The 22,707-nt window shown below is 41.6% G+C and overlaps 1 protein-coding gene across 5 annotated transcripts in view; it reads right to left on the minus strand.

The window, feature by feature from the left end:
* BORCS5 (BLOC-1 related complex subunit 5) overlaps window positions 1-22,707 on the minus strand; it is an 84,680-nt gene that overhangs the window by 57,927 nt on the left and 4,046 nt on the right. Inside the window, exons 1-2 of one of the 5 annotated variants that reach the window (XM_026087327.1) lie at window positions 22,663-22,701; window positions 21,711-21,854 (exon numbers count right to left, since the gene is read on the minus strand). In XM_026087327.1, the coding sequence (XP_025943112.1) occupies window positions 21,711-21,822 (112 nt within the window). In that variant the 5' untranslated portion in view covers window positions 21,823-21,854; window positions 22,663-22,701. Of the gene's footprint in view, window positions 1-21,710; window positions 21,855-22,230; window positions 22,604-22,662; window positions 22,702-22,707 lie in introns of those variants that run through there. The other 4 variants (XM_026087324.1, XM_026087322.1, XM_026087323.1 and 1 more) reach the window with 4 other exon arrangements.

Here is a 22,707-nt window from a genome sequence, read left to right on the forward strand (position 1 = left end):
AGCTAGAAAAATAACCCTAGTCAGTTGGAGAATAAAGAAGCAATTTAGCATAATATAGTCTGTAATCTGCCCTCTGAAACACTTCAATAAATTCAAAAATTAGGAGAAAGGAAGGAGTAGTAGAGATCTTGTTTCATGTCTTTTGGTTTTCATGTTAAGAAGATAAGGGGGGGAATCAAAAGCATCAAAATAGATAGCATCAAAACAGTTTCTAAACAAAAGGTTTGTGAACAGAGTCAGCAACTTTTATTTATTTAACCACAGTTCCTTCTCAAGATAGCTTTCCAAAGAAGAGATTAATTCCGCTGCTTTTAGGAATAAAGCTCTAAACCATTAGCTTAATCTGTTTGGTTTATCACCACTTTTGGAAAATAGCTAAACCAAGCAGTGAATCAGAGAGCAGAATATCAAATATTTGCACGCAAACCCACGGAGGTGCAAGCACACGAGTCAAACCAAGACAGAGTTTCCGCTCCTGGCATTGCAACGCCACACGCTGCTGCTTTAGGGCCACCTTCCTGTCCTGCTCTGTATTTCCAAAGCAGAGAGCTCAACCTCACGGGGCCTAGCACATTTCAAGGGAAACCCAAGCTACTGGGTAAATTCTTTGCTCGTTATCTTCTCCACATTGAGTCCAAAACCTCATTTGGTAACATGCTTGCCTTAAAACCATCAAGATAAGTGTTTCATTAGTTCTGAAGTACCTTGCCGCAAAAGTTAGTTTGAACAAGCCCAGTGCCAGATGTTTCAAGATGAAAATCTTTTTGAGAGATTTATGGAGAATGACTTGGTAACCACAGTCATAAGTCTGTGCACTTAAGCATTATTCAATCACACAAGGTTGCAGCTCTACAACTATTAAAGCTGATCTCAGCTGGCCCTGATGTGACCTCATTTCACATCTCAGGAAAGTTCTCTCCCCACCAGCCCTGATGCCTGCCTGATCCCACGATAAGCCAACTGAGGCTCCTAGACTGCCAGAAAGTAGTTCTTTTTTATTTCCCAGATAAGTTTTTGCCAGTTCAGCAAGCCTGGGCTAGATAAGCACCAATGTAGGCACAAAGGAAGGGTCAGTGTCGGGCAGTCAGGGGAACAGGAACAGCACAGGGCCACAGCAGTCCCCAGTTACATCACTCCAGAATCACAGAATTTCTGTGTTAACAGAAGTGGAAAACATACTCAAGTTCAAAATGACCTAACAGCTCATCTAGAGCTGTATAGGAAACTCAGGACTGTTTCCAGTAGAATTGTTGCATTCCTTGGTTATGCCAATCACCCTATTCCTGTCTTTCATCCTGAAACTGCACTTATATGGAACAGACAGCAGAGATGAGTTGCCCATGGCCACTGGTTAAAAATTAATCAGACATTGGAAAACAAAGCTTCATTTTCTCCCGTTTCCAAAAGTATACCTGACATATCAATATTTAACAATTTCTCCATTTTCTTTTGTCCTGTATGCACTATCCTTCTCTTTTCCTATTGCACATTGACCATGATGTTGCATGAGCGCAGCCTATTTTTAGCCAATTCACCTAACCAGTTTTCTGTTTCTCTAGACACAAACCTTTTTTGCATCAGTCATACTGCCGAGGTAAAAGTGCCTGTATGTCTAATTCACTCTTGTTGACTCACTGCACAGTAAATACACTGTATTTTAATTTAAATTAAAAAAAATGTGATGCATTCAAAATATTAACCAAGAGATCTGCAACTTTGTACATTCTTTTCTGAGGTGGCAGTAATATAAATACAACACTGATTTTCTTTCCACAGGTAAGAGCCATGATGTGGAAAAATAAACATACTTTTCCCACACTTGTCCCATTGCCTTGCATTAATGGCTAGGTTGAGTCTCTACATTCTTCACCCAAATAAAGACGCAAACATTGACCCCAGAAGTAATTGGATTGAAATACTAATAATGGCATTTGGTATTTAAAATAAAGAATGGGAAGTCTAAACACACCACTGCAGCTCAATCATCAGTTGCCAAACTACAGATCATTAGACAAAAGAAAATTCATGCATTGCTTGTTTGTTTTTATATTTTGGTCAGAATTTCTTACAGTAGAAAAACCTGTGTGTTTCCAAAAAAAAAAATATGTGGGACAATTAAATTTAAAAGTTGATTTGGAGAAAGTCAAGGCCAACATCACCAAAACACCGCTGCCTTCCAGATTCGCTAAGCCCAGTATCTCCCTCTGCCACTGCAAAAAGTCAGGCATATTGGTAGGTTTAAAATAGAAGAATCATGTAAAACAGACTTTCCGCATTTTTAAAAATGAGTCTAAACCCATTCTTGACAACTGACAACTCTTTTCAGCCTCTGCATTTTATGTCAGAAAAATTTGGCTGTTTTCAGCACTTCAAGTCTGTTAATTCATTTCCTGCAGTACCTTCAGTTTCAGATACGTTGATTTATTCACATGCTAATCCTCATTAAACATCAGTGTTACAACATCCATTTTAATACTGATCAAATCCCATATTTATTACAGTTATAATGAAAACAACCTAGCAAATGCAAGACTTAGGTTTATACCAAGTGCCTAGTCAACCTCCAGAAGTTTCTAAGTTTTAGCAAACTAAATCTCTGAAATGCTTCACATGCCTGTATCAACATCCCATGATAGTTGATTCCTCCCTTTCCCTGTCAGCAACCCACCCCTACATGTCTATAGAACTACATTACACACAGAACAGGACCCCATATGAACCTAATTACTTTTTTCTAACTTTTTTTTTTTAACTAGATGGAGCACAAATCTTATTTGAGATTTTAATTAAAGTTTTGTAAGTGTCAGAGGCTCTTTCACATAAAGGGTATGTTCATGTGAATTCCAGAGTAGCAGATAATTTTTAAAAGCAGAGCTCTAAAATCCCTGTCATTCAAAGTAGTAGCTCAGCAGCAACAGTTTACCAGGTCACAGGGAACAGCTGTTTCTTTCATAGCAGAAGAAAACTTTGCTAACGAATATCATTAGCTTCATCTCTTGGCCTCAAAGATACCAGCAGATGCTCGATACCCAGGTAGTAAGACAGAAGACTTGAGAGCTAAGCAAGAACAGACGCACTCATGCACCTTCATCTCCTAATGCAGGACAGCAGGTAGGCAGCGTATATGCATAAAGTTGCTCCATCAGCAGCAAGGTCGTATGAGACACTAAAATAAACGCATAAGACATTTTATTCTTCTCTTTTTATTGGTCATCGGGTAAGAAGCTGCAAGTATTGCCTAACATCTACACAGCAATTTGTCCATGCCAGGATCACAGTTAGTTTAATTAGACTCATGGTGTGAAAAATCCATCTATCAAAACAGCCATCTGGACCCTTGAAATGATTACAGCTGGGGACCAATTTAATATGTGAACCAAACTCTAAAATTCATATCTCCTGTTGTCTTTATTAGAAAAATAAGCAAGTAAATGCCAACTGCCTGCAGTGAAGCTTACTCATACCACCCTGCATTTGTTACTGTGTTTTGTTTTGCTGGGGAGACCCCAAAGACAACATGGGCAAAAAAAAGCAGTCTGTGGGTTTGCGCTTTTTGTAAGTTCTGTGTAGCCAAATTCAGGCAATAGGCCAAACAGTCCACAGAAGTCCAAGATACAGCCAAGTTTCCTTCATCTTTGAAGGAGGGTCCTGCAGCATTGTATGCACTAGGGCTGACCTAAGTGAATCCATGCTGGCACCTCAAGTCCCTGGACCACCCCGCGTTAGCAAAAAGGAGAGGTACAATCAATTCCATTTTAAAGCTCACCTAGGCTCTTGGCTCCAAAGAGCACACAAAGCCGCGCAAAATTTAGACGCTTGCCTGATACAGCAGTGAGTTTGCTTCTGCCACCAAACACCTGCACACCCAAGCACACTTCAGAGCTTGGGAATGATTTCAGATAACAAAAATCTACGCAAACATTCAAGAAAAGAAACAAAGCCTCTCAACCACCAGCATAGGCTTCCTCAACTACCTTCTCTACCACAGAATATAGTAAGACAGATGGGTAACCAAGGAAATGTAGAACAGGGGAGAATTTCAACCCACTGCAATGAAAGCAGCTCAGACACTATCCAAATTGACTCCAAATTTCAAGTAATTCTAGAACTGGTGACAGCAACCCTGGACAGGAGGTAAGAGAAACCAACAGGGTAGATATTCTGCTCTACATCATCTTGTTTGTACAAATCTAAAAACAAACATCTGCTTCCATTCCGATCATCTACTTTCTGCTACTTTTATACCACAGAAACAAACAAGATTCAATCTCAGGGGAGGTAAAGCAACATGCATTACTTAAAAAGAAGTTACATCTCCAGTATCTCTTCCATTTCCTATTAAAGATAAAAATTCTATTTACTCGGATGAAATCAAAAGGCCTAATGTACAAAAGGAAAATCAAAACCTCCTCTTCTTCCATCTAACTTTCCCTTTAAGTTTAAACTTTACTTTGCTGACAGAGGGATAAAAAGTGATAAAACCCTAACCAACCTTCTGCCCATCATCCTTTTCAGCTGGCTGAATATTCAGACATTCATTCCTTGCAAAGAGATATCAGTAAGCACTAAAGCATCACCACCTTTCTGGCAATTTTATTTGTGGTCGATATCATATTAAAATGAGTGGTTTAAAAATATAAGCAATTTTACTTAAAATTTGAAAAACAGGTCATCAACAGGCACTATGTATTATCCCATTAATACCCACCTCCTGCTTCTTAGAGCTCATTGTATCCTCTCTTTGGGCTCACTCAGGCAGAACAAAAGCAAAGGGATACTCACTGACACACAGCCAAAAGAAAGTTATTAGGTTTTTTGAAGTCTCGGCTGATCACTATGACTTATAATGCCAATCCATAAGATGATCACACTGTCCAGACAGCTCTCTCAAAATCCCATTTACCCTGCCACAATCACAAACTGTATCTGCAATGCAACAGACTCCAGGTCACGTTTTAATGTGTAATAGGCCACAGTACAGCTTGCACTGGCCAGAGTTACAATTGTAAAAATCTCCTGTCCTAGAAGGATTGTCCACACACACACACACACACACACACTCAAAAGACTCCATGGTGGTATAATAATAGAAGAAGCACAGTTAAGAGATGATCACTTGTCTGGGCCAGGTAGCATCCAAGACAGACAGGGATCCTTTGGGAGAGGGTTTTTCTCTGCAGTCTGCTCTTGTTTTGATTTGAAACATGGCTTCCCATCCCTCTTGACTGGCACACAAGTTCAGAGAGCGTTTGCACAAGCAGGGCATTTTAAATGAGGAAGCTAAGACTCCAGTAATTTTATTCCAAAGTCCGAGTGCTGAAGAAGCATGTCTTGCAAGGCATCTCACTTTGAACACCAGGGAGATCAAGGGGAGGGGCACACACACAAGTGATTTTTTGTGGTGTCTCACTGAAGACAAGTTTAGGCAAGCATTAAGGTAACCTTAACACTTGCCTACATGAGCATTTTAATTTTGAAAAAGCAGTTATATGCAGCTTGGTTAGAGCTTCAAGTTTCTGGTAAGCTGCCAACACCTCCCCGAGCAGCAAAAGGGTTGGTCACCCTATAATAAAGCACAACCTTCAGTTGATGTCCAGATGTTTTGGTACACACCTCCCATTAACACATAAATCCCTTGCAAAGTCAAAGGACTTTTGCCAGCATTATAGAGTCCAGACAAGATGTCTCAATGACATTTCCAAGGCAATAGAGATGAAGATTCAAGACATACCCCTTCCACCTTCCCTTTCTAACATACAACTTGGAAATTAGCAAAGCATTGGACTTTATGCTGAGTAGACACATCTGATAGATACAACCATTTTCCCCAAACATAAGTGTTCATTTAAGTGAGAATAGCTCAGGGAAGGAGGGGGAGAAGAGCCTGCAATTTTAGTTCATCACTTAATATTCACATAATTTCTTCTCCTTCTTTCCCCCTTCTCATTTCACTTCTCTCCTCCCCACTAGTTAAAGGGTCTCAACTCACGCTGTGTTGTGCACTGTGCCAGCAACAACAGTTTGGAGGGCTGGCACTGAATTGGAGAGAAGAGCTGATTGAGCTAGGTTTTTTGTTTGGTTGGTTTTTGTTTTGTTTTTTTCTGAGGGGCCAGGGGAGGCAAGAATGCTATGATTGTTTTCTAGCCATATTGGTTACACAATTCCATTCCCTATGCAGCAAGGACAACATTTTTACCAGAGCAATGGGCCACCGGGGAAAAGCCTACTATGTACAGCATCACATCTATTTCTTGGGATGAGAACACTTCAGCCTTCAACACAATTATGATCAAAACAGGTCTGCCAGGAAAAAATACTGTTAACTCCATGTTACAGATGAACTGAGGCAAGGACCAGTAGCCATCAACAGGAACTGAACCTCAAGTGCTTCCATCTGAATTACTGTCAATTTATACATTCATCATCTTACCACACACTCTTAGAAAAGGGCTAGTATCAACAGCTGAAATTAAGTGTAGCAAAAAGAAAATAATTTTTTTTTCTGAAGAAAAACTTCCAAAAGATGTTACCATCTACTCATACCAGACCCACTACTGTTTCAGTCTGTAGTCACCTCTCAGTCACCCACTGCAGGGCTCAGCTCACACGAAACACCATAGCTCCAGTTGGTACCAAATCAAGGCTACTAAGACCTAGGTCACTTCCTACAACTGCAACAAGAACACAAATGTTAAAGAAAAGCTTAAGAAGAAAGCAGTTTTCCATGTACTTTAAGAATACTCCCAGGTGTTTTCCAATCCACCTAGTAATTTTTTTGTGTTGCAGTGACACCTGGTGGCAGCTGCCTTGACTGTCGTCTTCAAATCAGCATTTAACAAAGAATAGGGGGGTAAAGAAAAGCGCATCAGAAAATAGAGAAACAAAGTTGCAGCCCTGCATTTAAGGATTGCCGCCGAGCCTTGTTACCTTGAGGCATGAGGCGCACACGTCCTCCCCTCGCACAGTGCTAGCAGAGATTGCTTTTGGCAGCCTCCAGTGTTACCCCTCGACTCACCAGTTGCAGCCCCACAGATGGCAATTCAAAGGCAGCAGTACTCCACCCACGGCGAGACCACCATCTCACCGTACCTTTCACTTGGGTGCAGCACATCATTGCCAGGCTGAGATAATATAGCAAAAAACTCCACGAGTTTTATCGACTGAGCTTCTCGGGTCTTTCACCGTAGTGCTGAACTGCGCTCCAGTCTTCCTGTCTGTACAGAAATCACACAAGTGACTTCTAAAGGATATTCCCACTCTATCAGCTGGAGAGCTGCAGCCTGCAACCAGAAAATCCCACTTTTCCTTGCATTAGTAGACTCACCTAACACTTCAGAAGCCAAATTTCTATACGCACCAGCTACTGAAAGGAAAAGAAGTGCATTCAGTCTCATTTTTACAGTTTGTTCTTAAATAGAATCCCATTTTCATTTGATAAAAATAGCATTTTAACAGCATTTGCACTTACTTTTGCCCTTCAACTCTTCACCATGTGAAAAACCATATTGGTACAGGGCCTCAAACCAACTCAGAGCGGCTCTCTAATACAACTGGCAATCAGGCAGGAGATAATGCATTGCATGACATTTTACACTTAATGCACACATCAGTGCCAACCAGGGCAGAGGTCTTCTCTGAAATTGTGTGCTAGAGTAACAGTTAGCAAATACTCTGGTGCATGAGAGAACAAGACATGTGAAAGAAAGGTAAAAGTAACCAGGAACTCAACTGACATGCACAAAAAGAAAACCTCAAAGAAAAAACTCCACAAGCATCCGAGACATCAGTTCGCATAAGGCACTTATATCACCCCAGTGCAATTTTCAGAACTTGTCAGGTGTTCTAATATTGCTGGAAGGTAAGAGCTTCTACAAGAAAATCTTCCCTACAGAACATGACAACGATGACCACAGTTTTATGAAGGCTGAGTAGCTTCTCAATAGCACCTCTCTCATGCCAGGGGCTGTTTGGAGCCCCTTAGCTCACTACACATGGCCCAGGTAGTAGCCAAGACACGCGATGTGTGAGAGATGTATATTTACGTGTGTGTGTGTGTGTGTATATGTATATCTCAGAGTAAAGGTATAGCTATGGTTATTTAATACAGTGTGCAAAGGTAAGTGAGCACAAAACCCCTAGGGATGTCCCCATCTTTTGAATACTCAGATCCCTTGGAAGTCTAACTATGGGGACATCAAATCAAAGTCTTAATTGTGCAACTTCCCTCAGTCTCCAAAATGTGTTTATCACTGTTAAACTTCAAAGATCAACCTCATCACTCTACCATATGAGCATAAACTATACAAAAACATACACTGCTTTGGGACAACCACCTTAGCTCTGCTAAAACCAAATGGAGCTTTGCTTTTGATTTCAGTAGAGTCACCATTTCACCCTGAACATCCGTTATTTAAATAAGCTTTGCAGTGCGTACATCTGTCACTGCCCTTTCTTTGCCTGATGCAGTCCCTTTTCTGACAACTGCCCCAGGATGCAGGCTTCCAAGTTCATTTGTCCCGCATATTATTGGTGGAGTGCTCACGCATTACTACAGCGTGCAATAGAATTCAAATTCCTACTAAACATTACTAGTAGTAATTTTGTTACTACTGCAAGTTGAAAGGAAGGAGGTCCAGAAGTTTACCCACACACTCAGAATTTAATATGTAATCTGCAATAGTGCATTTTCTGGCCTATGCATGAAAGTGTGCTGACAGCCTAGCACACCATGATCAGGCTCATGTGAAAAACAGAGTAAATATTATAAAATTCACAGCATGTCAGACTTCAGTGTTCAAGTCAAATGAACCACAAAACTTCTATTTTCCTTTTTGTTAAGCTTCCCTAAGAAAGAAATAGAGGTAGATCAAATCTGATTCAAAACATGAAGGTTTTAACACACTGAGCTTGCTGACCTGCGCACTATTACTTGGTTGCTGATTTCACTTACATAATTATACACAGAACATGATTAGGCTAAGCTCCCACCACAGTGTTTTGATAACAAGATTTAGGGCTTGAGCAGACTTGTTTCACTTCTACCTTAATGATCCTTTTATCTCTTTATAATTTTAATAAGTCAAACTCTTAATTAGAAAGAGCAGGGGTTATAATCCACATAAGACTTTCTGGAATCTATTTTTTCTGCTAACAGTGTCTGGAAGGGGAAGTAAAGACAGAGCAGAGGTTTTGAATGAGGTAATGCTATGGAAAATGTATAGTTAACCATAAACAGGCAGTGAATATAGAAGTATCCACTCACCCTTTATCTTGACCACGTTCACTTAACTGAATCAGCACCCATAGCAAAAGTCAAGAACTGCAGACTTTGGGTGTTAACAATTTACATTGTGCCTCTTAGTTAACCATAATCTTTCTCAATGAACTAAAGCGAAGTCTTCTGAACAGATAAACTCCTATTAGGCAACATGTGTTTACAAAACCTAAGATTCAAAAGCAATCCCTTGCAACACTGTTGCTAGACCAGCAATCAAACATGAAGCATTCCAGAAATGGCCACCAGTCAAGACAAAATAACATAAAAACAGAGCAAAGTGGCATCACCACCAAAAGCAAATTAGATTGAAAAAAGTGTGAACCAAGTGATGAAAATTAAGGCATGCATGTACTTTTTATACACACACACACATATACATACATATATATATATATATATCTGTAAATGTGTGCTGAGGAATCATTAATCTATCCTTTACAGCATGGAAGAAGAAAAAATACTGAAAAGAAATGTTATGCCCTTGTGCATACCTGCAGGGCAGGGCTGTGGACGAATGAGGTTTAAATAGTGTAGTGTACTCAGCAGATATTTTCTGTCAACAAGCTATGTACCCACCAGGAAGCATGCAACCCACTGACTTCTGCTGGGAAGATACCTCTGGAGGAAAAAGCATCATGTTACAGGACTCAAATAGGGACTTTGGGACAAAACATTTTGKTTTTTTGGGGGGCAGGAGGTTGGCATTTGGGGGTGCAGGGAGCATCACAGAAGCTTTTTAGACATTGTTACTTCCTGCTTTCTATTGACAGTTTCACTGATTCCTAATGGAGTTAACAGCAAAATGATCTTTGACACACCTGACTGATTCTCTTACAATTTACTTTGACTATTCAACATCACAAGACAGGGCAGACTTCTTCATAACTGCAGTGACCATTGATGAGGGCAAAGGAGAAATCTGCAATATTTCTAAGCAGACAAAAGCCCCCTTAAAACACTTTTTCAAACACAATTACTGCTCATCTTTTCCTCCAACACAGCAGATATTTCTCATTAAGAAAAATTTTGCTTCAGCATCTGTGGCCTTTTGCATGCACCTCTGCCTGAAGATGCCTATGTTGCTCATTGCCATAGTAATTATAGACACGAGTCCCCTATCCCTGTGCCAGAGCTCCCCTCAGGAGCTCTGTCGCCATTTCTGATTCCATCACTTCCCTGATCTATAAATCATTGCAGTCCCTGTGTGACAGACATATCCCAGACAATCTTCTTGCTACAACACAATTATGTTCCCAGTATGGCTACAAGTCCCATGTTCCTGCCTAGTAAACAAAATATTCCATGATACTAATGACCAAAAGAATACAACAAAAGTAAAATGAGCAGGAAGTACCATTGTGGCCAGCTAAAGAGGAGAGAACCACACAGCACCAGGAGCTTGCTTCCATTATATCCCCATCTTTCTCCAACCCCATGCACCTTACAGAAGGGAGACTTACTCTTCAGATTGTACCAGTGAAACTCAATGCACTGTGTCCCTACAGGAGCAGTTTTGGAGGTTAATCACTCCAAAGAACTTGGAGTTACCGTTATTTGGAATTATCGTCTCTGATCTCAGTCAAGCTGCAATAGTGAACTACATGCACATATCCTATTCACATTTGCAACAGGAACGCTTCTTCGCATACAAACTTGATTAATGTAAGTGTAAGGTTCAACAGATGTAGATACTTCATAGAGAAAGATACTCATAGAGAAAGAGGCACCAAACAGGGAAGGCAGGAATAGAAATTTCACCTTTCAGTCACAGACTTAACCAAGCAGCAAAGCAACACACAACCTAGCAGAGGAGCTTCAAATGAGCAAGACAAGGAATGCTTCATTTACACCCAGTGAGCCTGTTTCCCAAAGAAAAGTAGACAAATGAGAAGAAAGGGAGACTAAAATCTGTCCAGATTTAGGTGACTGGAGGCCCTAGAGGACTCAGGAGAGATGTGCTCTAGACGCTTTCCTGGCACAAGCTTATCCTGTGTCCTAGAAAGATTTGCCAGAGACACTCCAATAGAGCACACTAGCTCCCACAGCTAACCATCCAGATTCACAGTCCCAAACACTCTCCCAGCTGGTGTTGAGCATACTGCTTGAATAGTACTCAAATGCAGACTCAAATCTCTCAAACAGTAAAAAGGAATTAGCCCAGGTCTCCAGTTCCTGGACAAACCCTCTGACCACTGAGAAACACATGGAAATAGGACATCATCATTCTCCTTTTCTCTTCCAGCTATCTTTTGAAAGGCAAGCTCCTGTTCACAAAACTGAGGCATTTCCTAGGTTCTGTTTCCAGAAGCATGTTCAGAGTCACGAAACCAAAATGGAGAGAGGCAGCTCTCTAATACAGACTACTGGCCCACAAGTCCAAAAACAGGTAGAAGTGCACTCACATTCTTATCCTGGTAACTTCTTTCTGCCTAGCATGCTCATTTTCCTAGAGCTTTTTCTGAGCGCTAAGCATGGAGTTCATGCAACTAATTTGGATGTGAGAAAGTCTGCGAGAGTCCAACAATGCTGCTGAGGGCTGCTTCTTGTTGGCGCTGGGCCAGAATTAAAAAGGATTGAAGTATCACAGCGCTTAGAGACTTCCAGGAATATAATTCCCTAACCTGCACTATGAGCTAATATTTCCCTAGACAGTAAATGAAACAAATAGCATTCAGTGTGGTAAGGGAGAGAAGAGAGGATGCAAATCAGCCAGTAAGAAATGCTGAGGAGGAGGATGTGACAAAATCCATCTCGCTTCGTTCCATGAGATTTGGACTCTGAATACTTCTTTCCTCTCCCCCTACACGCTGCTCCAAAAAGAAAAAATACATTGAATTTTCGCAAATGAGTAGTTCTCTGCTTGTAAAGTGACCTTGTATTAAGAGAATTATACAGGGATTTCTGCTTTCTAGCTTTCCTAACTAGCTGCCTAACACAAGCTTAAGTTTGCTGATACTGGAAGACAATAGAAGACTGGCATAGCACAGGCACAGGAGTACAAATTTCACCACTGTTGTCTCACAAGGCACTTCTCAGCATCTCAATAGGCTCTTCTACTGAAGATGTGCACCAGCTACAATAAAAACATCACTGTCAAGTCTTCCCTTCAAATCATACTGAGAAAATATTGCACTCATTCTGAACCTATCCTGCAAGATTTTCTGCCACATCAACTTTGGGCTCCTTCTCACACCACTGTCAAGTAAACCATGCTTTTCAAAGCAAATGCTTTGGCTTTTGCTGTGCAAAATACCTTTCTTGATAAATAATGAAGCAACATAAATATGGATAACAAGCAGCATGGTAAGAAAATACACCTCAGTGGATTAGTCCTAATCTGTTCACTTAGTTCTAATTCATGCCTGATGGATCTTTGCTTAATGGGTCCTTAAAAATATTAATGATAAAAATGCTACAACCCTACCAAGCAACCTCTTCACATGCTTAGCTATTCTTACAGCAGCAGTCTTATGTATAGGAAAAGAATCTAATTTTATTGGGCTAGAGCTTGCACCCCAAAATCTTCATATGGCCATAAGCTACAAGATGTACACCAAGTATGCTTGACAGACAAAGAAATGATGTGCACCATGAAATTTGCAGATGGGTGAATTCAAAGATCTGCAGAGGTATCGCTTCTTCCCTATATGATAGGCCTGGGAATGCAAGCAAGCCTGAAATAACAGGCTCAGCAACCCTTGCTGGCTTGTTTCTTCCTTCTCAGTGCTGTGGCTCAGGAGTTCCTGTGATAGAAGACATATTGCATACAATGGCAAATGCAATCAGCAATCTTAGCATAGGACCCATACCTAAACTGCTCATGAGGAGCAGCCACCAGCTAGATATCAGCACATTGCCTCACACACAGAAATGATCCCTACTCTCAGAGTTTACAGAGAGCCAGACTAAAACTGCCAACAAGTAGACAAAAAACAAATACAAGAACATGATATACTGCTCAACAGGCTAAGCAGGGATCAACAACAGCTTCAGCAATTAAATGTCTGGCATAAAATGTTTTTAATTAACATTTCCTCCACAGAATTTAGAACACAAGAGAGGGGCTGCTGAACTATCTCTACATAATCACAAGCCTACCTTCAGCTACCTCATGGCATTTATGAGGCATCCTGAACCACTCTACCACCAATGCTTCCAAGGGAAGCTACCTTCATACTGGCAACTGCACTCGGAACAACTGTAGGTTCAACTCTCCAAATGAGAAGGGAAGGGCAAGGAAGACAGCAGCACAAAAGAATGGAATTGGTTATCACTGGTTTGTTTTGAACTACTGAAGGGGGCATTTTAGTTACAAGTGTTATTTGAAAGGTGCAAGAACACCCATCTAGAAGAGCATCACAGTCCTCCCCACATCACCACCCAGAAAGCATGCTCATGCTGCTCATGCAGCACAGTACTTCAAGCACATCAAAAGGTATTTGCCGTCAGGCTGTTCAACCAAATGGATCAGCAAAGGAGAAGCCACAGGGTGTCTGCCAGACGCACAGAATAGGTTCCAGTTTTCTTTTTATAAGTCTGGGTTTGTTCATCTAAGTTACCATCTGGGCATGAGTGCATCTTCCTAAACTTGGAGGAAATATTTTCCCTAATAGAGTACCAGCAGCAGGGAACAGTCTGCCACCTTGTAGAAACCCAAAATACTACCAAAAGGAAATGAAGCACAACTACGGTGTTAATATAGAAGGCCCCCTCTACAGACCTAGTTCTCCAGCTAAATCCAGACTCACACTGAAGAGATGTGTTGAGGAACTACCATTTTGGACAGAATCCAGACACATCCAGGGAAGAGATTAATCAAATCTTACCAAAACTGAGCAGCTACTTCACAGCCCACGTGGCAGAGTCCTCTGCATGATACCATTACTTGCTACCGAATGAACAGGCAACATTTAAGTTAATTCTTTCAATGCCATTACTAACATAATATCAAAATGTAGTGAAGTTACCAGAGACTACTTGAGATGATTTAACAGGCTGCTACTGAAGAAGGGATTTTGTGTCCTGCGCCTCTCCTCCCTCTCCACTCCTGCCAGTTATTATGCACCAGTTCTAGCACTCGCTGATCTCTCCTGCAAACCAGCTCCAGTCACCAGCCTGGCATGAAGCTAACCATGGGAAAAGAGAAGTCTTATGCTGGGTTAGCCAACTGGAGAGCCCAAAGAGCCCAAAAAGTGCAAGAGCCAGAACAATGGAAGGAGCACATCCATGTGACCAAAAGCACAGGCAAGTAGAAGGCAACAGCAACAACAGCAAGTTGCTATGACCATTACAGCCATCTCATGTAGCCTCATCTTCAGGGCCAGGGAAACTTGCTCTTTGAAGGTCTTTATTTTCACATACTAAAACTCAGATAATAAACACAGAGCCTCCTTAGCCTAACTTTTTCAAGCTTATTCTTTGTTTAAAGATATTTGAAGGGGAGAGCAGAATACAAGGAATAAAATTTTGGGAAACAGGCTGAAGTCAGGTTTAATTACATGCAGTTACAGTGATCACTTATAATTAGTAGAGCTGAACACATTTACAACAGATGCAAATGTAGAGCATTGTGCTTTAGTGTCTCAATTTATTAAGCACAGGAGCAGTGTTAAAGAAGGGTTATTAACCCTTTCTTGTACTGTCTTCCCTTGCACATACATTCAAACTCTTAATGCTTCAATCTATCATATATTATAGAAGAGTAGGATAAAAACTTCTAAGTTCGACTGCTTTGACCATTAAAGGAAACAAACATGCATTACCTTTGTGGAAGCTGACAAGATTCCTTTAAAACCAGCAGTTTAAGTAATAAATGGTTCTGAACACTTCATTTGAGATACTTAACGAAGCCTATATTTCAACAGAACAGAACTCAAAACTTTCTGAAAAGGGAGTTGTCTTTCAAGTTGTCTCAGTTTGGGCCTATTAAGACAAAAGCATCTAGAAGAAAATTGCCAGTTATCTTGAAAATTTACAATCCATATTTCAGACAGAGTTTATTTTATAGTTCCTATGCAAATAGCGTGAAAGGCATTCACAGACAAAGAACTGGTTTTATGTTACAGTTCATAGGATTTTTACCAATTTTCTAGGCAGTCAAATCTTTTAATGTAGATTAATGCTTTTAAAACTCAAGTTATAGATTAAATTTAAGAAAACTTCTCTGCATCTGTGGAAAGTAAATACACCTTTCCTTGAATAAATCTCCCCTCACATGAAGAAAGCCTTGGCAATATTAGCATGGGTTAATTTGGCCAAATGTTATATAGATGGTCTGATTTAACAGTACTTTAATGAAAATTAAGTCTGTAACTCCACTGCAGCCTTAGCTGGACTAATGCAAGCTGCTCTACCCCTATGCATTACACATTTTTTGCAGTAGATCCAGCACTTCTCTGACCCCACACTGAGTTGTTCCAGTGTGCTAACCCAGGAGAAGACTAACCCAATAAAAGCAGAAAAAAAAGACTAGCTTTCTGCCGGTTTTAACATGTTGAAACAGCTTAGGAGTGTCGGACCATGACAGCCAACTGTTAGATCAGCTCAGAGTGGAACCACAGCCTAGGGTGTGAGTGATGTTACAGCTAAAAAAAATAAAATAATATATATTTAACTGCATATCAGACCTCTTCTAGTGTCAGTTACTCACATCCTATGGATGGATGGCCATTTCTTTGCCCTCTCTTGGGTGGCACTGTCACCTGTTTGTTCCTACGATCATGCAATTCAGGGAATTGAGCCTGCCAAAAGCTGAGTTTACATTTCATACACACACACACCCCTACATAAAATCTTCTGTTGGTTTAGTTTCCTGAAATGGCTCATCTTGGGTGCAGACAAGAACCAATGCTGACATGAGTGAAGCAGCAGAAGCATGCAGCTGAGCACAGGGAATTGGTTTATCCTTTTTGATGGGGCTCACAGGTAAATTGCCTTTGATGCAACATCAAAACACAACCTCAGAACACGGTCACACATTCGGCACTATTTCCTTCCTCTGTCCCACTGGACATTCAATGAACTACTGTACAGTAAGCACCAAATACAAGAAGCTGAGAGCCATTTTTGCACAGTGTGGAGAACTGGCCTGTGAAACAAGCATAACCCCCTTTTTCATATCTGTCTGTTACATAAAATTTTAATTAGGACCAAACAGAATGCAACTTGAAAGCTGCCATTTTCTATGTAAGCCATGGGCTACTAGAACATACTGGTTTTCAGATGAGCAAGATAACTCCAAAACCCTAAGGGGAGAGAGGCAGAGGCACAGCAATGCATGCGCTTGCATTGCCCACCCAGTGCCTTTGCAATAAATCAGCAACCTCCGTTTTCTTTGCTTCTTAACCCTGAAGACCTTTTACCAGTTCAAAACCCCAGCCATAAGCTGGAACAAATTTACTTCCAAAACAAAGCCTCCATAAGAACAATACAGACTTTGTTTCTTTCAAGTTTCTATTCTGGATAAAAGCCTGGAAAAAGGACTGCTGCTTGAAAATGTTTTGGTCACCATCATACAGACAAGTCTGTTTCTTTAATATATCCTCTTGTCTCTCATGTTACCAAAAGAGATGATCAGTCTGAAGTTAAATATCGGCAGAAACCATGGACATAGCCTGAAACCTCTCTTTGTGACATAGCTTCTGCCAAGTAGCTGAGAAATAACAAGACTTTTCTTTTAATACAAACTTTGGAGCCTTTTGCTTTGCATTTAACCCATTAGCAATGGAAGCTTTTCCTAGGAGAAGACAGTCTTAGATGGATATCAACTTTGTTGTCTTTTTTCAAAAAAACATGAGATTTACTTTGTTTTGGGAAGTCTAGAGCACGCTACTTACAGGATAGCTGCACAAAATGGAGCCCTCTTAGGTCCTGCAGACCTCTGCATAAGATAGGAATTATATTTGTAGTTGGATGACTAGATCTTGAGCAGTTCCTTATACATCACTAACATTCATTAATTTTTTTTTTAAATATGTATCTGTCTTTTCTGTTTACCATAATGCTTTGCTGCTACCAGAAAGAGAGATGTCAACCTTTTGCACAGCTTGAGCAAGATGATGATACCCTCTGGAAGAATCCAATACTCATTCAGTTTTCACAACACAAAATTGTAACGTAAGCACTCTTCAAAAAGCTTTTAGGAAGCTTAGTAATAATGTTTAATCCCTTATGCCACTTATCCTGTTCTAACTACCAGGAAAAATTCCATGGGAAAAAACCAGACTCTTCCATGTGTAAAAGACTACTTTTCCCTGCAACTCACAGAAGATGACTTTGATTTTATACACAGCTGATTACAACTTCACACAATGAACACATTGTAGGAATCTCGGTCACTGAACAGATAGAAGGTTAATTTTCACACAAATGTCCCCATGAAATAGCATGAAGGAAAGAGACAGCATATCACATTTTTTCTATATCGCTTGCAAAGTAGCCTCTGTAGGGAATGCTTTCCCATGAGTAAAGAGCATCACTACATGCCTGGGAAAAGGTTGGAGACTTCTTCTGTTGCTCTCAGGAGTTTCAATTCTACACTTTCCTCCCAACTTCAAAAAAATCAACTCTTGCTTCATCAAGCAGTGAAGTTCTTTGCTAACATTTCAACTGGAAAAGGGTTTTTGCATTCAGAAGAAATACATACATAACTCCCCCCCTTCAAGCATATAGCAGTTACTGGAGTGTATCTATCAGACACTCCCAGAACTAAGCGCACTTTTCTCTCCTGTCAGCTTGGGTGGAATTAGGATCTCACATTTGTAAATGGCAAAACAAGCTTCCCTAAGCCCACTGTGTAGGGGATACTGTCCTCGCATGAATATACCACTGGAAAAAAATATATATTCCTTTGCATACAAAAGACACCCCAGTCTTAGAGTCATCATACTAGGTGCTGCATAAGCACTATTAGACAGTAGCATCTACCCCAAAGAACAGAAATGTTTGACAGGTTCAAACACTGGAATCAACAGATGCCTAAACTTGGACCTCTCAAACACTGGTTATTATGCATGATCAGTCACCATAACGAAAGTCTAGAGAAGGCAAACAACACTCAGAAGGACCATACACAATCACAGCTGTTCCTCTGAGGTGCAGTTTTTGTTACAGGAGTCAAGAAAAACCTAACATGAAAGATGTAACAGACATGACACTGGCATTTTCTTACCTGGTGTACAGCGATAAAGACCTCCAGCTTCACTGATCACAGAAAGCTCAACTCAGAATGGCTAGGAGAGAGCAGTGCTTTGGCTCTTACATGCTTTGGCTCTTGAGATCATGTAGTCCCTTCATGATCACATGCCATATCAATTTAACCATTAGGCTTCTTCTGAGACTCAAAAATAAATTCCCTTGGCTTTGTTTAGCCAAGAAGAAACTGAAGACTAATGAAGCTCACATGAGTTCATGACTTGAGCTCTTCAAGCTGGTAGACCATGAGACACAAGTTCTTAGGATTAACTCCTTAAAAAAAATAAAAAAAAGATCTCTAGTATCCTTCTTTATCCATTCCAGGAAAGGATCTTTCATTTGAAGAATACAGAGAAGAGATCAGTCCAAAACCGGACAACTTCTCAAGCAGGACTGTGGCAGATCTGGGGTCTCCCAAGACTCACACTCCATAGACCATGCTGCTTTCTGTAGTGAACATTATGTATCAAAGTCTTGTTGAGCAAGTAGGGGTAAAGTATTTGAGGCAGAGGAAGCAGTTCACATAGTCAATGCAATTGAGAATGCAATACCCTCCAGCAGTCACCAGATGTCATCACAACCCAAGAGACTCGTAAGGAAGGAGACTCTTACTAGAGTAAGTGACAGAAGTAGAAAAGAAGCTTTCTATCCCCCATACATTGCTACACTGCTTCAGGTCAGAAATAAGACCAGCAAAAGCAACTCAGTGACCAAGAGGACTTCCCCTCAAACAACTTAACACATGCATATTTAGGAGTAAAAGGCCTGGACTCGTGAGCAAAGCCAGTGCCCCCCAACCCTTCTATCTCAGCCACAAGTCTGCTGCTACCCTCTTCTTCCTCACTTCCCATCTCAAGCCCTGTATCCTTGCTTCTCAACCACCCATGCAGAAACACTGCCGCTGGGAGGTGTTACCAGCCCTGCTTCCCAGGACTTCCGTAGCTCTTGCAAAACACAAGACTTGGTTCACCACGATTAGAGGCTGGGTGGAACTGAAACTCTTTGTCATCACTCTTACACATACACAACAATCTCAGTGCCAGCTGTTAATGAGATTTCTAAATTTGGTCTCTCAAATGCCATCTAATTCCTAACCTGGGATCACTGCCTCCTACCTCTGCTGTGCCCCTATTCAGGGCTGCTTCCTCTTCAATTCACCAGCACCACTGTTCTTTCCTATTTATTCCCTCATTGTCATCTTCATCACCTCCAGCTCTCATGGGAATACAATCCAAGATAAGAAATCCTCCCAGGACTCGGTTGACTCCAGCTCTGACAGAACTTCTTAGCTATGACACCAGGAATTGCCTCCCTATATCATGGGCATATGTAGCTAGCATAGCATCCTCCTGACTACTGAAACTGGGCCTAGGTTCACAGCTGCTCAGAAGCTTCCACTTCAGCACTTTGCACAGACAATGATCAGGGCTTCATTAGGAGCAAGAACTCCCTCATTTTCTTTAGATTTGGGTTGTAGTATTTACACTCCCAGCTACCACTGGTGAGATCCTGGTTCTGTTCCCTGCCTTGTGCATTCAAATTCTGGCAAAAGCCAAGTTTTGCCCACTATTTACGACCCAGCCTGCTGCTGACATGAACATCATGCAAACCTCAACAGTCTTACAGACAGGTTTAAAATGGTAGAAGTAGTGTCTGGAATAAATCAAATACTTTTTTATTTTTCTTTCTTTCTTTCCAGACTGCAATGTCACAACAATCTCTACAAGCAACACATGCACTCCTTTGTCACAGGGGACACCAGTACTAGCCCCAAATACATCCAAATTTATGCCCTTCTCCTATGCAGTTCTTCCCCCCCTGCCCCCCACCATCTTTCTGCTCTATCTGTTGGAAACAGTACTGTCAGTGTTGCAATGCTCTAAATCCCTGTCAGGCTGTACCCAAAAAATGCCAGTTATTTGGCCCATTAGTCTCTCATACTGCCTACAAGTTCTACTCATGTTCCAGGATCCTCATGCAATAGGCACAGTAGAAAAAAAAACAGAGAAAAGAGTCCCTGTCTAAAAAGAGAGGTTACACCATACCTAGTGATGCCCACAAGGTAAAGTGGCTGCCATGCCTCTCCAGCAGCCATGTGTGGTTCATTGACACCCCAAGCAGTAGCACCCAATCCCTCAGCTGCATAAGCCCATATAATTTCTTCTAGTAGTAGGGGAAAACTAAACATCCCAGTTCCTTCTCCTCACTGGAATAGCAGGTCCATAAGACGTGAGCAAGTGGTACAGTCAATGTACGTATGTGCAGTAGGTCTAAAACCTTCAGAAAACATTGGCTCGCTGAGTGCTCACTATGCAGCACATGCACACAAGTGTGCAGATCCACACTGCTCCAGGGAGAGGAGGAGGCCAGGAGCATGCTGCTGCTATCAAAGCAATTCTGCAGGCTGCTCCAGACATCTTCCCCCTCAAGAGACTTTTAAACAAGGAAGAGGCTACACAGTCTCCAGAAAAGAGAGCACCAGGCCACAGTATACATGAGTGATTTTGGTACAATCTAGGCTAGATAACCATGATGTAAAGCTTCACTTCACTTGGAACAGAATAGGAGGGACAACAGATGGAGCAGGGAATAAAGAATAAAAATAGGGAGGAAAAGAAAAAAAAGATAGAGAGAAAGAGAAAGTGACAGACACCCAGTGGGAATTTAAGAGGTCCACTGATAGAAATGGAGGCTGTCAACATTGAGCTTGAGGATGCTCCCCCACCCAAGCCTTTTTTTTTTTCCTCTCCTTCCAAAACAAGGATAGAAACTGTTGTAAGTTGGCAACCACAACAATAAATCTTGATTTCAAGCTTAACTGAAATCATACACGCGCAGCCGTGACTCTGAGGTAGTAACACCCAGGGTTTTGGAGAGTCTAGACCAGAACTGGAGGCTGCATCCCCATTATATATTAGGTTGTAACACAGCACATCTCATCAGCAGCCTTTCACACCAGTGGTGGGGGGGCAAACTGGCACACTTGGGACTGATCCAACCCCATTGTAAAGGGTCCTACCTCCAAGAACATAACCAACACACCTCTAGACTAGTTCACCCACCATTTAGAAGGCCAGGCATAATTACATAAAAAAAAAGGAAGTAAGGTTTAAAACTGACATAGCGAGAGCAAAAAGATGGACAGACATATGAACTTCAGTTAGAAACTCAGAATACACAAAGCACATGCTCCCTCAGACAGAAAAACAGGCCTTTAAAACCAGGAAGAATAATCACTTACCTTTCAAAAGGGGCTGGAAAGTTGGGATCTCCTGCAGTTTTATGACATCTGGATCGTTGCTCACGTTACGGGATGACTGTGTTCCTGAGGCTACTACCACAATGTCATCCATTTTCGCTCGTTGCTTGGCTGGTGAGGGAGATGCTGGAAGAATACGGGAAAGAAAAACAATCAAACAATTAAATTCATAAGATGCAGATTCCATCAGAATTTGACCCAAAGAGAATGTAACCACATTTAACACAGCAAAGGTGTTTCCTGCAGTATAAGAGCATCTCGGAGGTCACTGAAGGACTGTATTCTCCCTTTCTCCCCCTCTCTCTGGTAACATATTATGTTTGGCACATTTTTTTAAAAAAAATCACATACCAGACAGCTGATTAAACACGCATTGTCTTCCCCTCACTGTAGGGACAGTCTAATGTGGTCCTGTCTTAATGAAGAGGGTAGAAGGCAAAAGCTACACAACCCTATTTGTCAGTACCCCACCCTAATCAGCCTCTTTTATATCCTTCCATACCTTTCCAGGAAAGCCTCAGTTCAATCGCAGATATATTTGGGGACACTCGTTTCACCATTATATGTTTTTTGTTACGGTTCACGGGGGAGACACCCATATAAAAAGTCTGTACTGCTGACATCCTCCTTGTTACCTGTTATACCGAGGTTAGCGCTCCTGCACCCTGCCCTCTGCACCCGACTAGCAGGCACCACAGCTACAAATATGAAGCCAGACAGTGCTCTGATTTGCATCTATTTGCCTACCAGGCTTCCCCTTCCCCAAAACGTATTTTTCTGTGCCCGCCATAGGTCACGAGCATGCAGGGATGCAGCAGAGGGGAACTTCCCTCCCTCCCAGCCCTGCTGCTCCACCACCAGCTTCCCGCTCCCGGAGCCCCCAGGCGGCCCCGACTCCCGCCCCGCCGCCCCCGGCCCGGCGGCCGCCAACGACCTGCGGCGCCCAGCTCGCCGGGGCGGCCCTCGGTCTCCGCGCTCT

The sequence above is a fragment of the Apteryx rowi genome, unplaced genomic scaffold (genome assembly GCF_003343035.1).
Source record: "Apteryx rowi isolate R43461 unplaced genomic scaffold, aptRow1 scaffold_712, whole genome shotgun sequence".
NCBI lineage: Eukaryota > Metazoa > Chordata > Aves > Apterygiformes > Apterygidae > Apteryx > Apteryx rowi.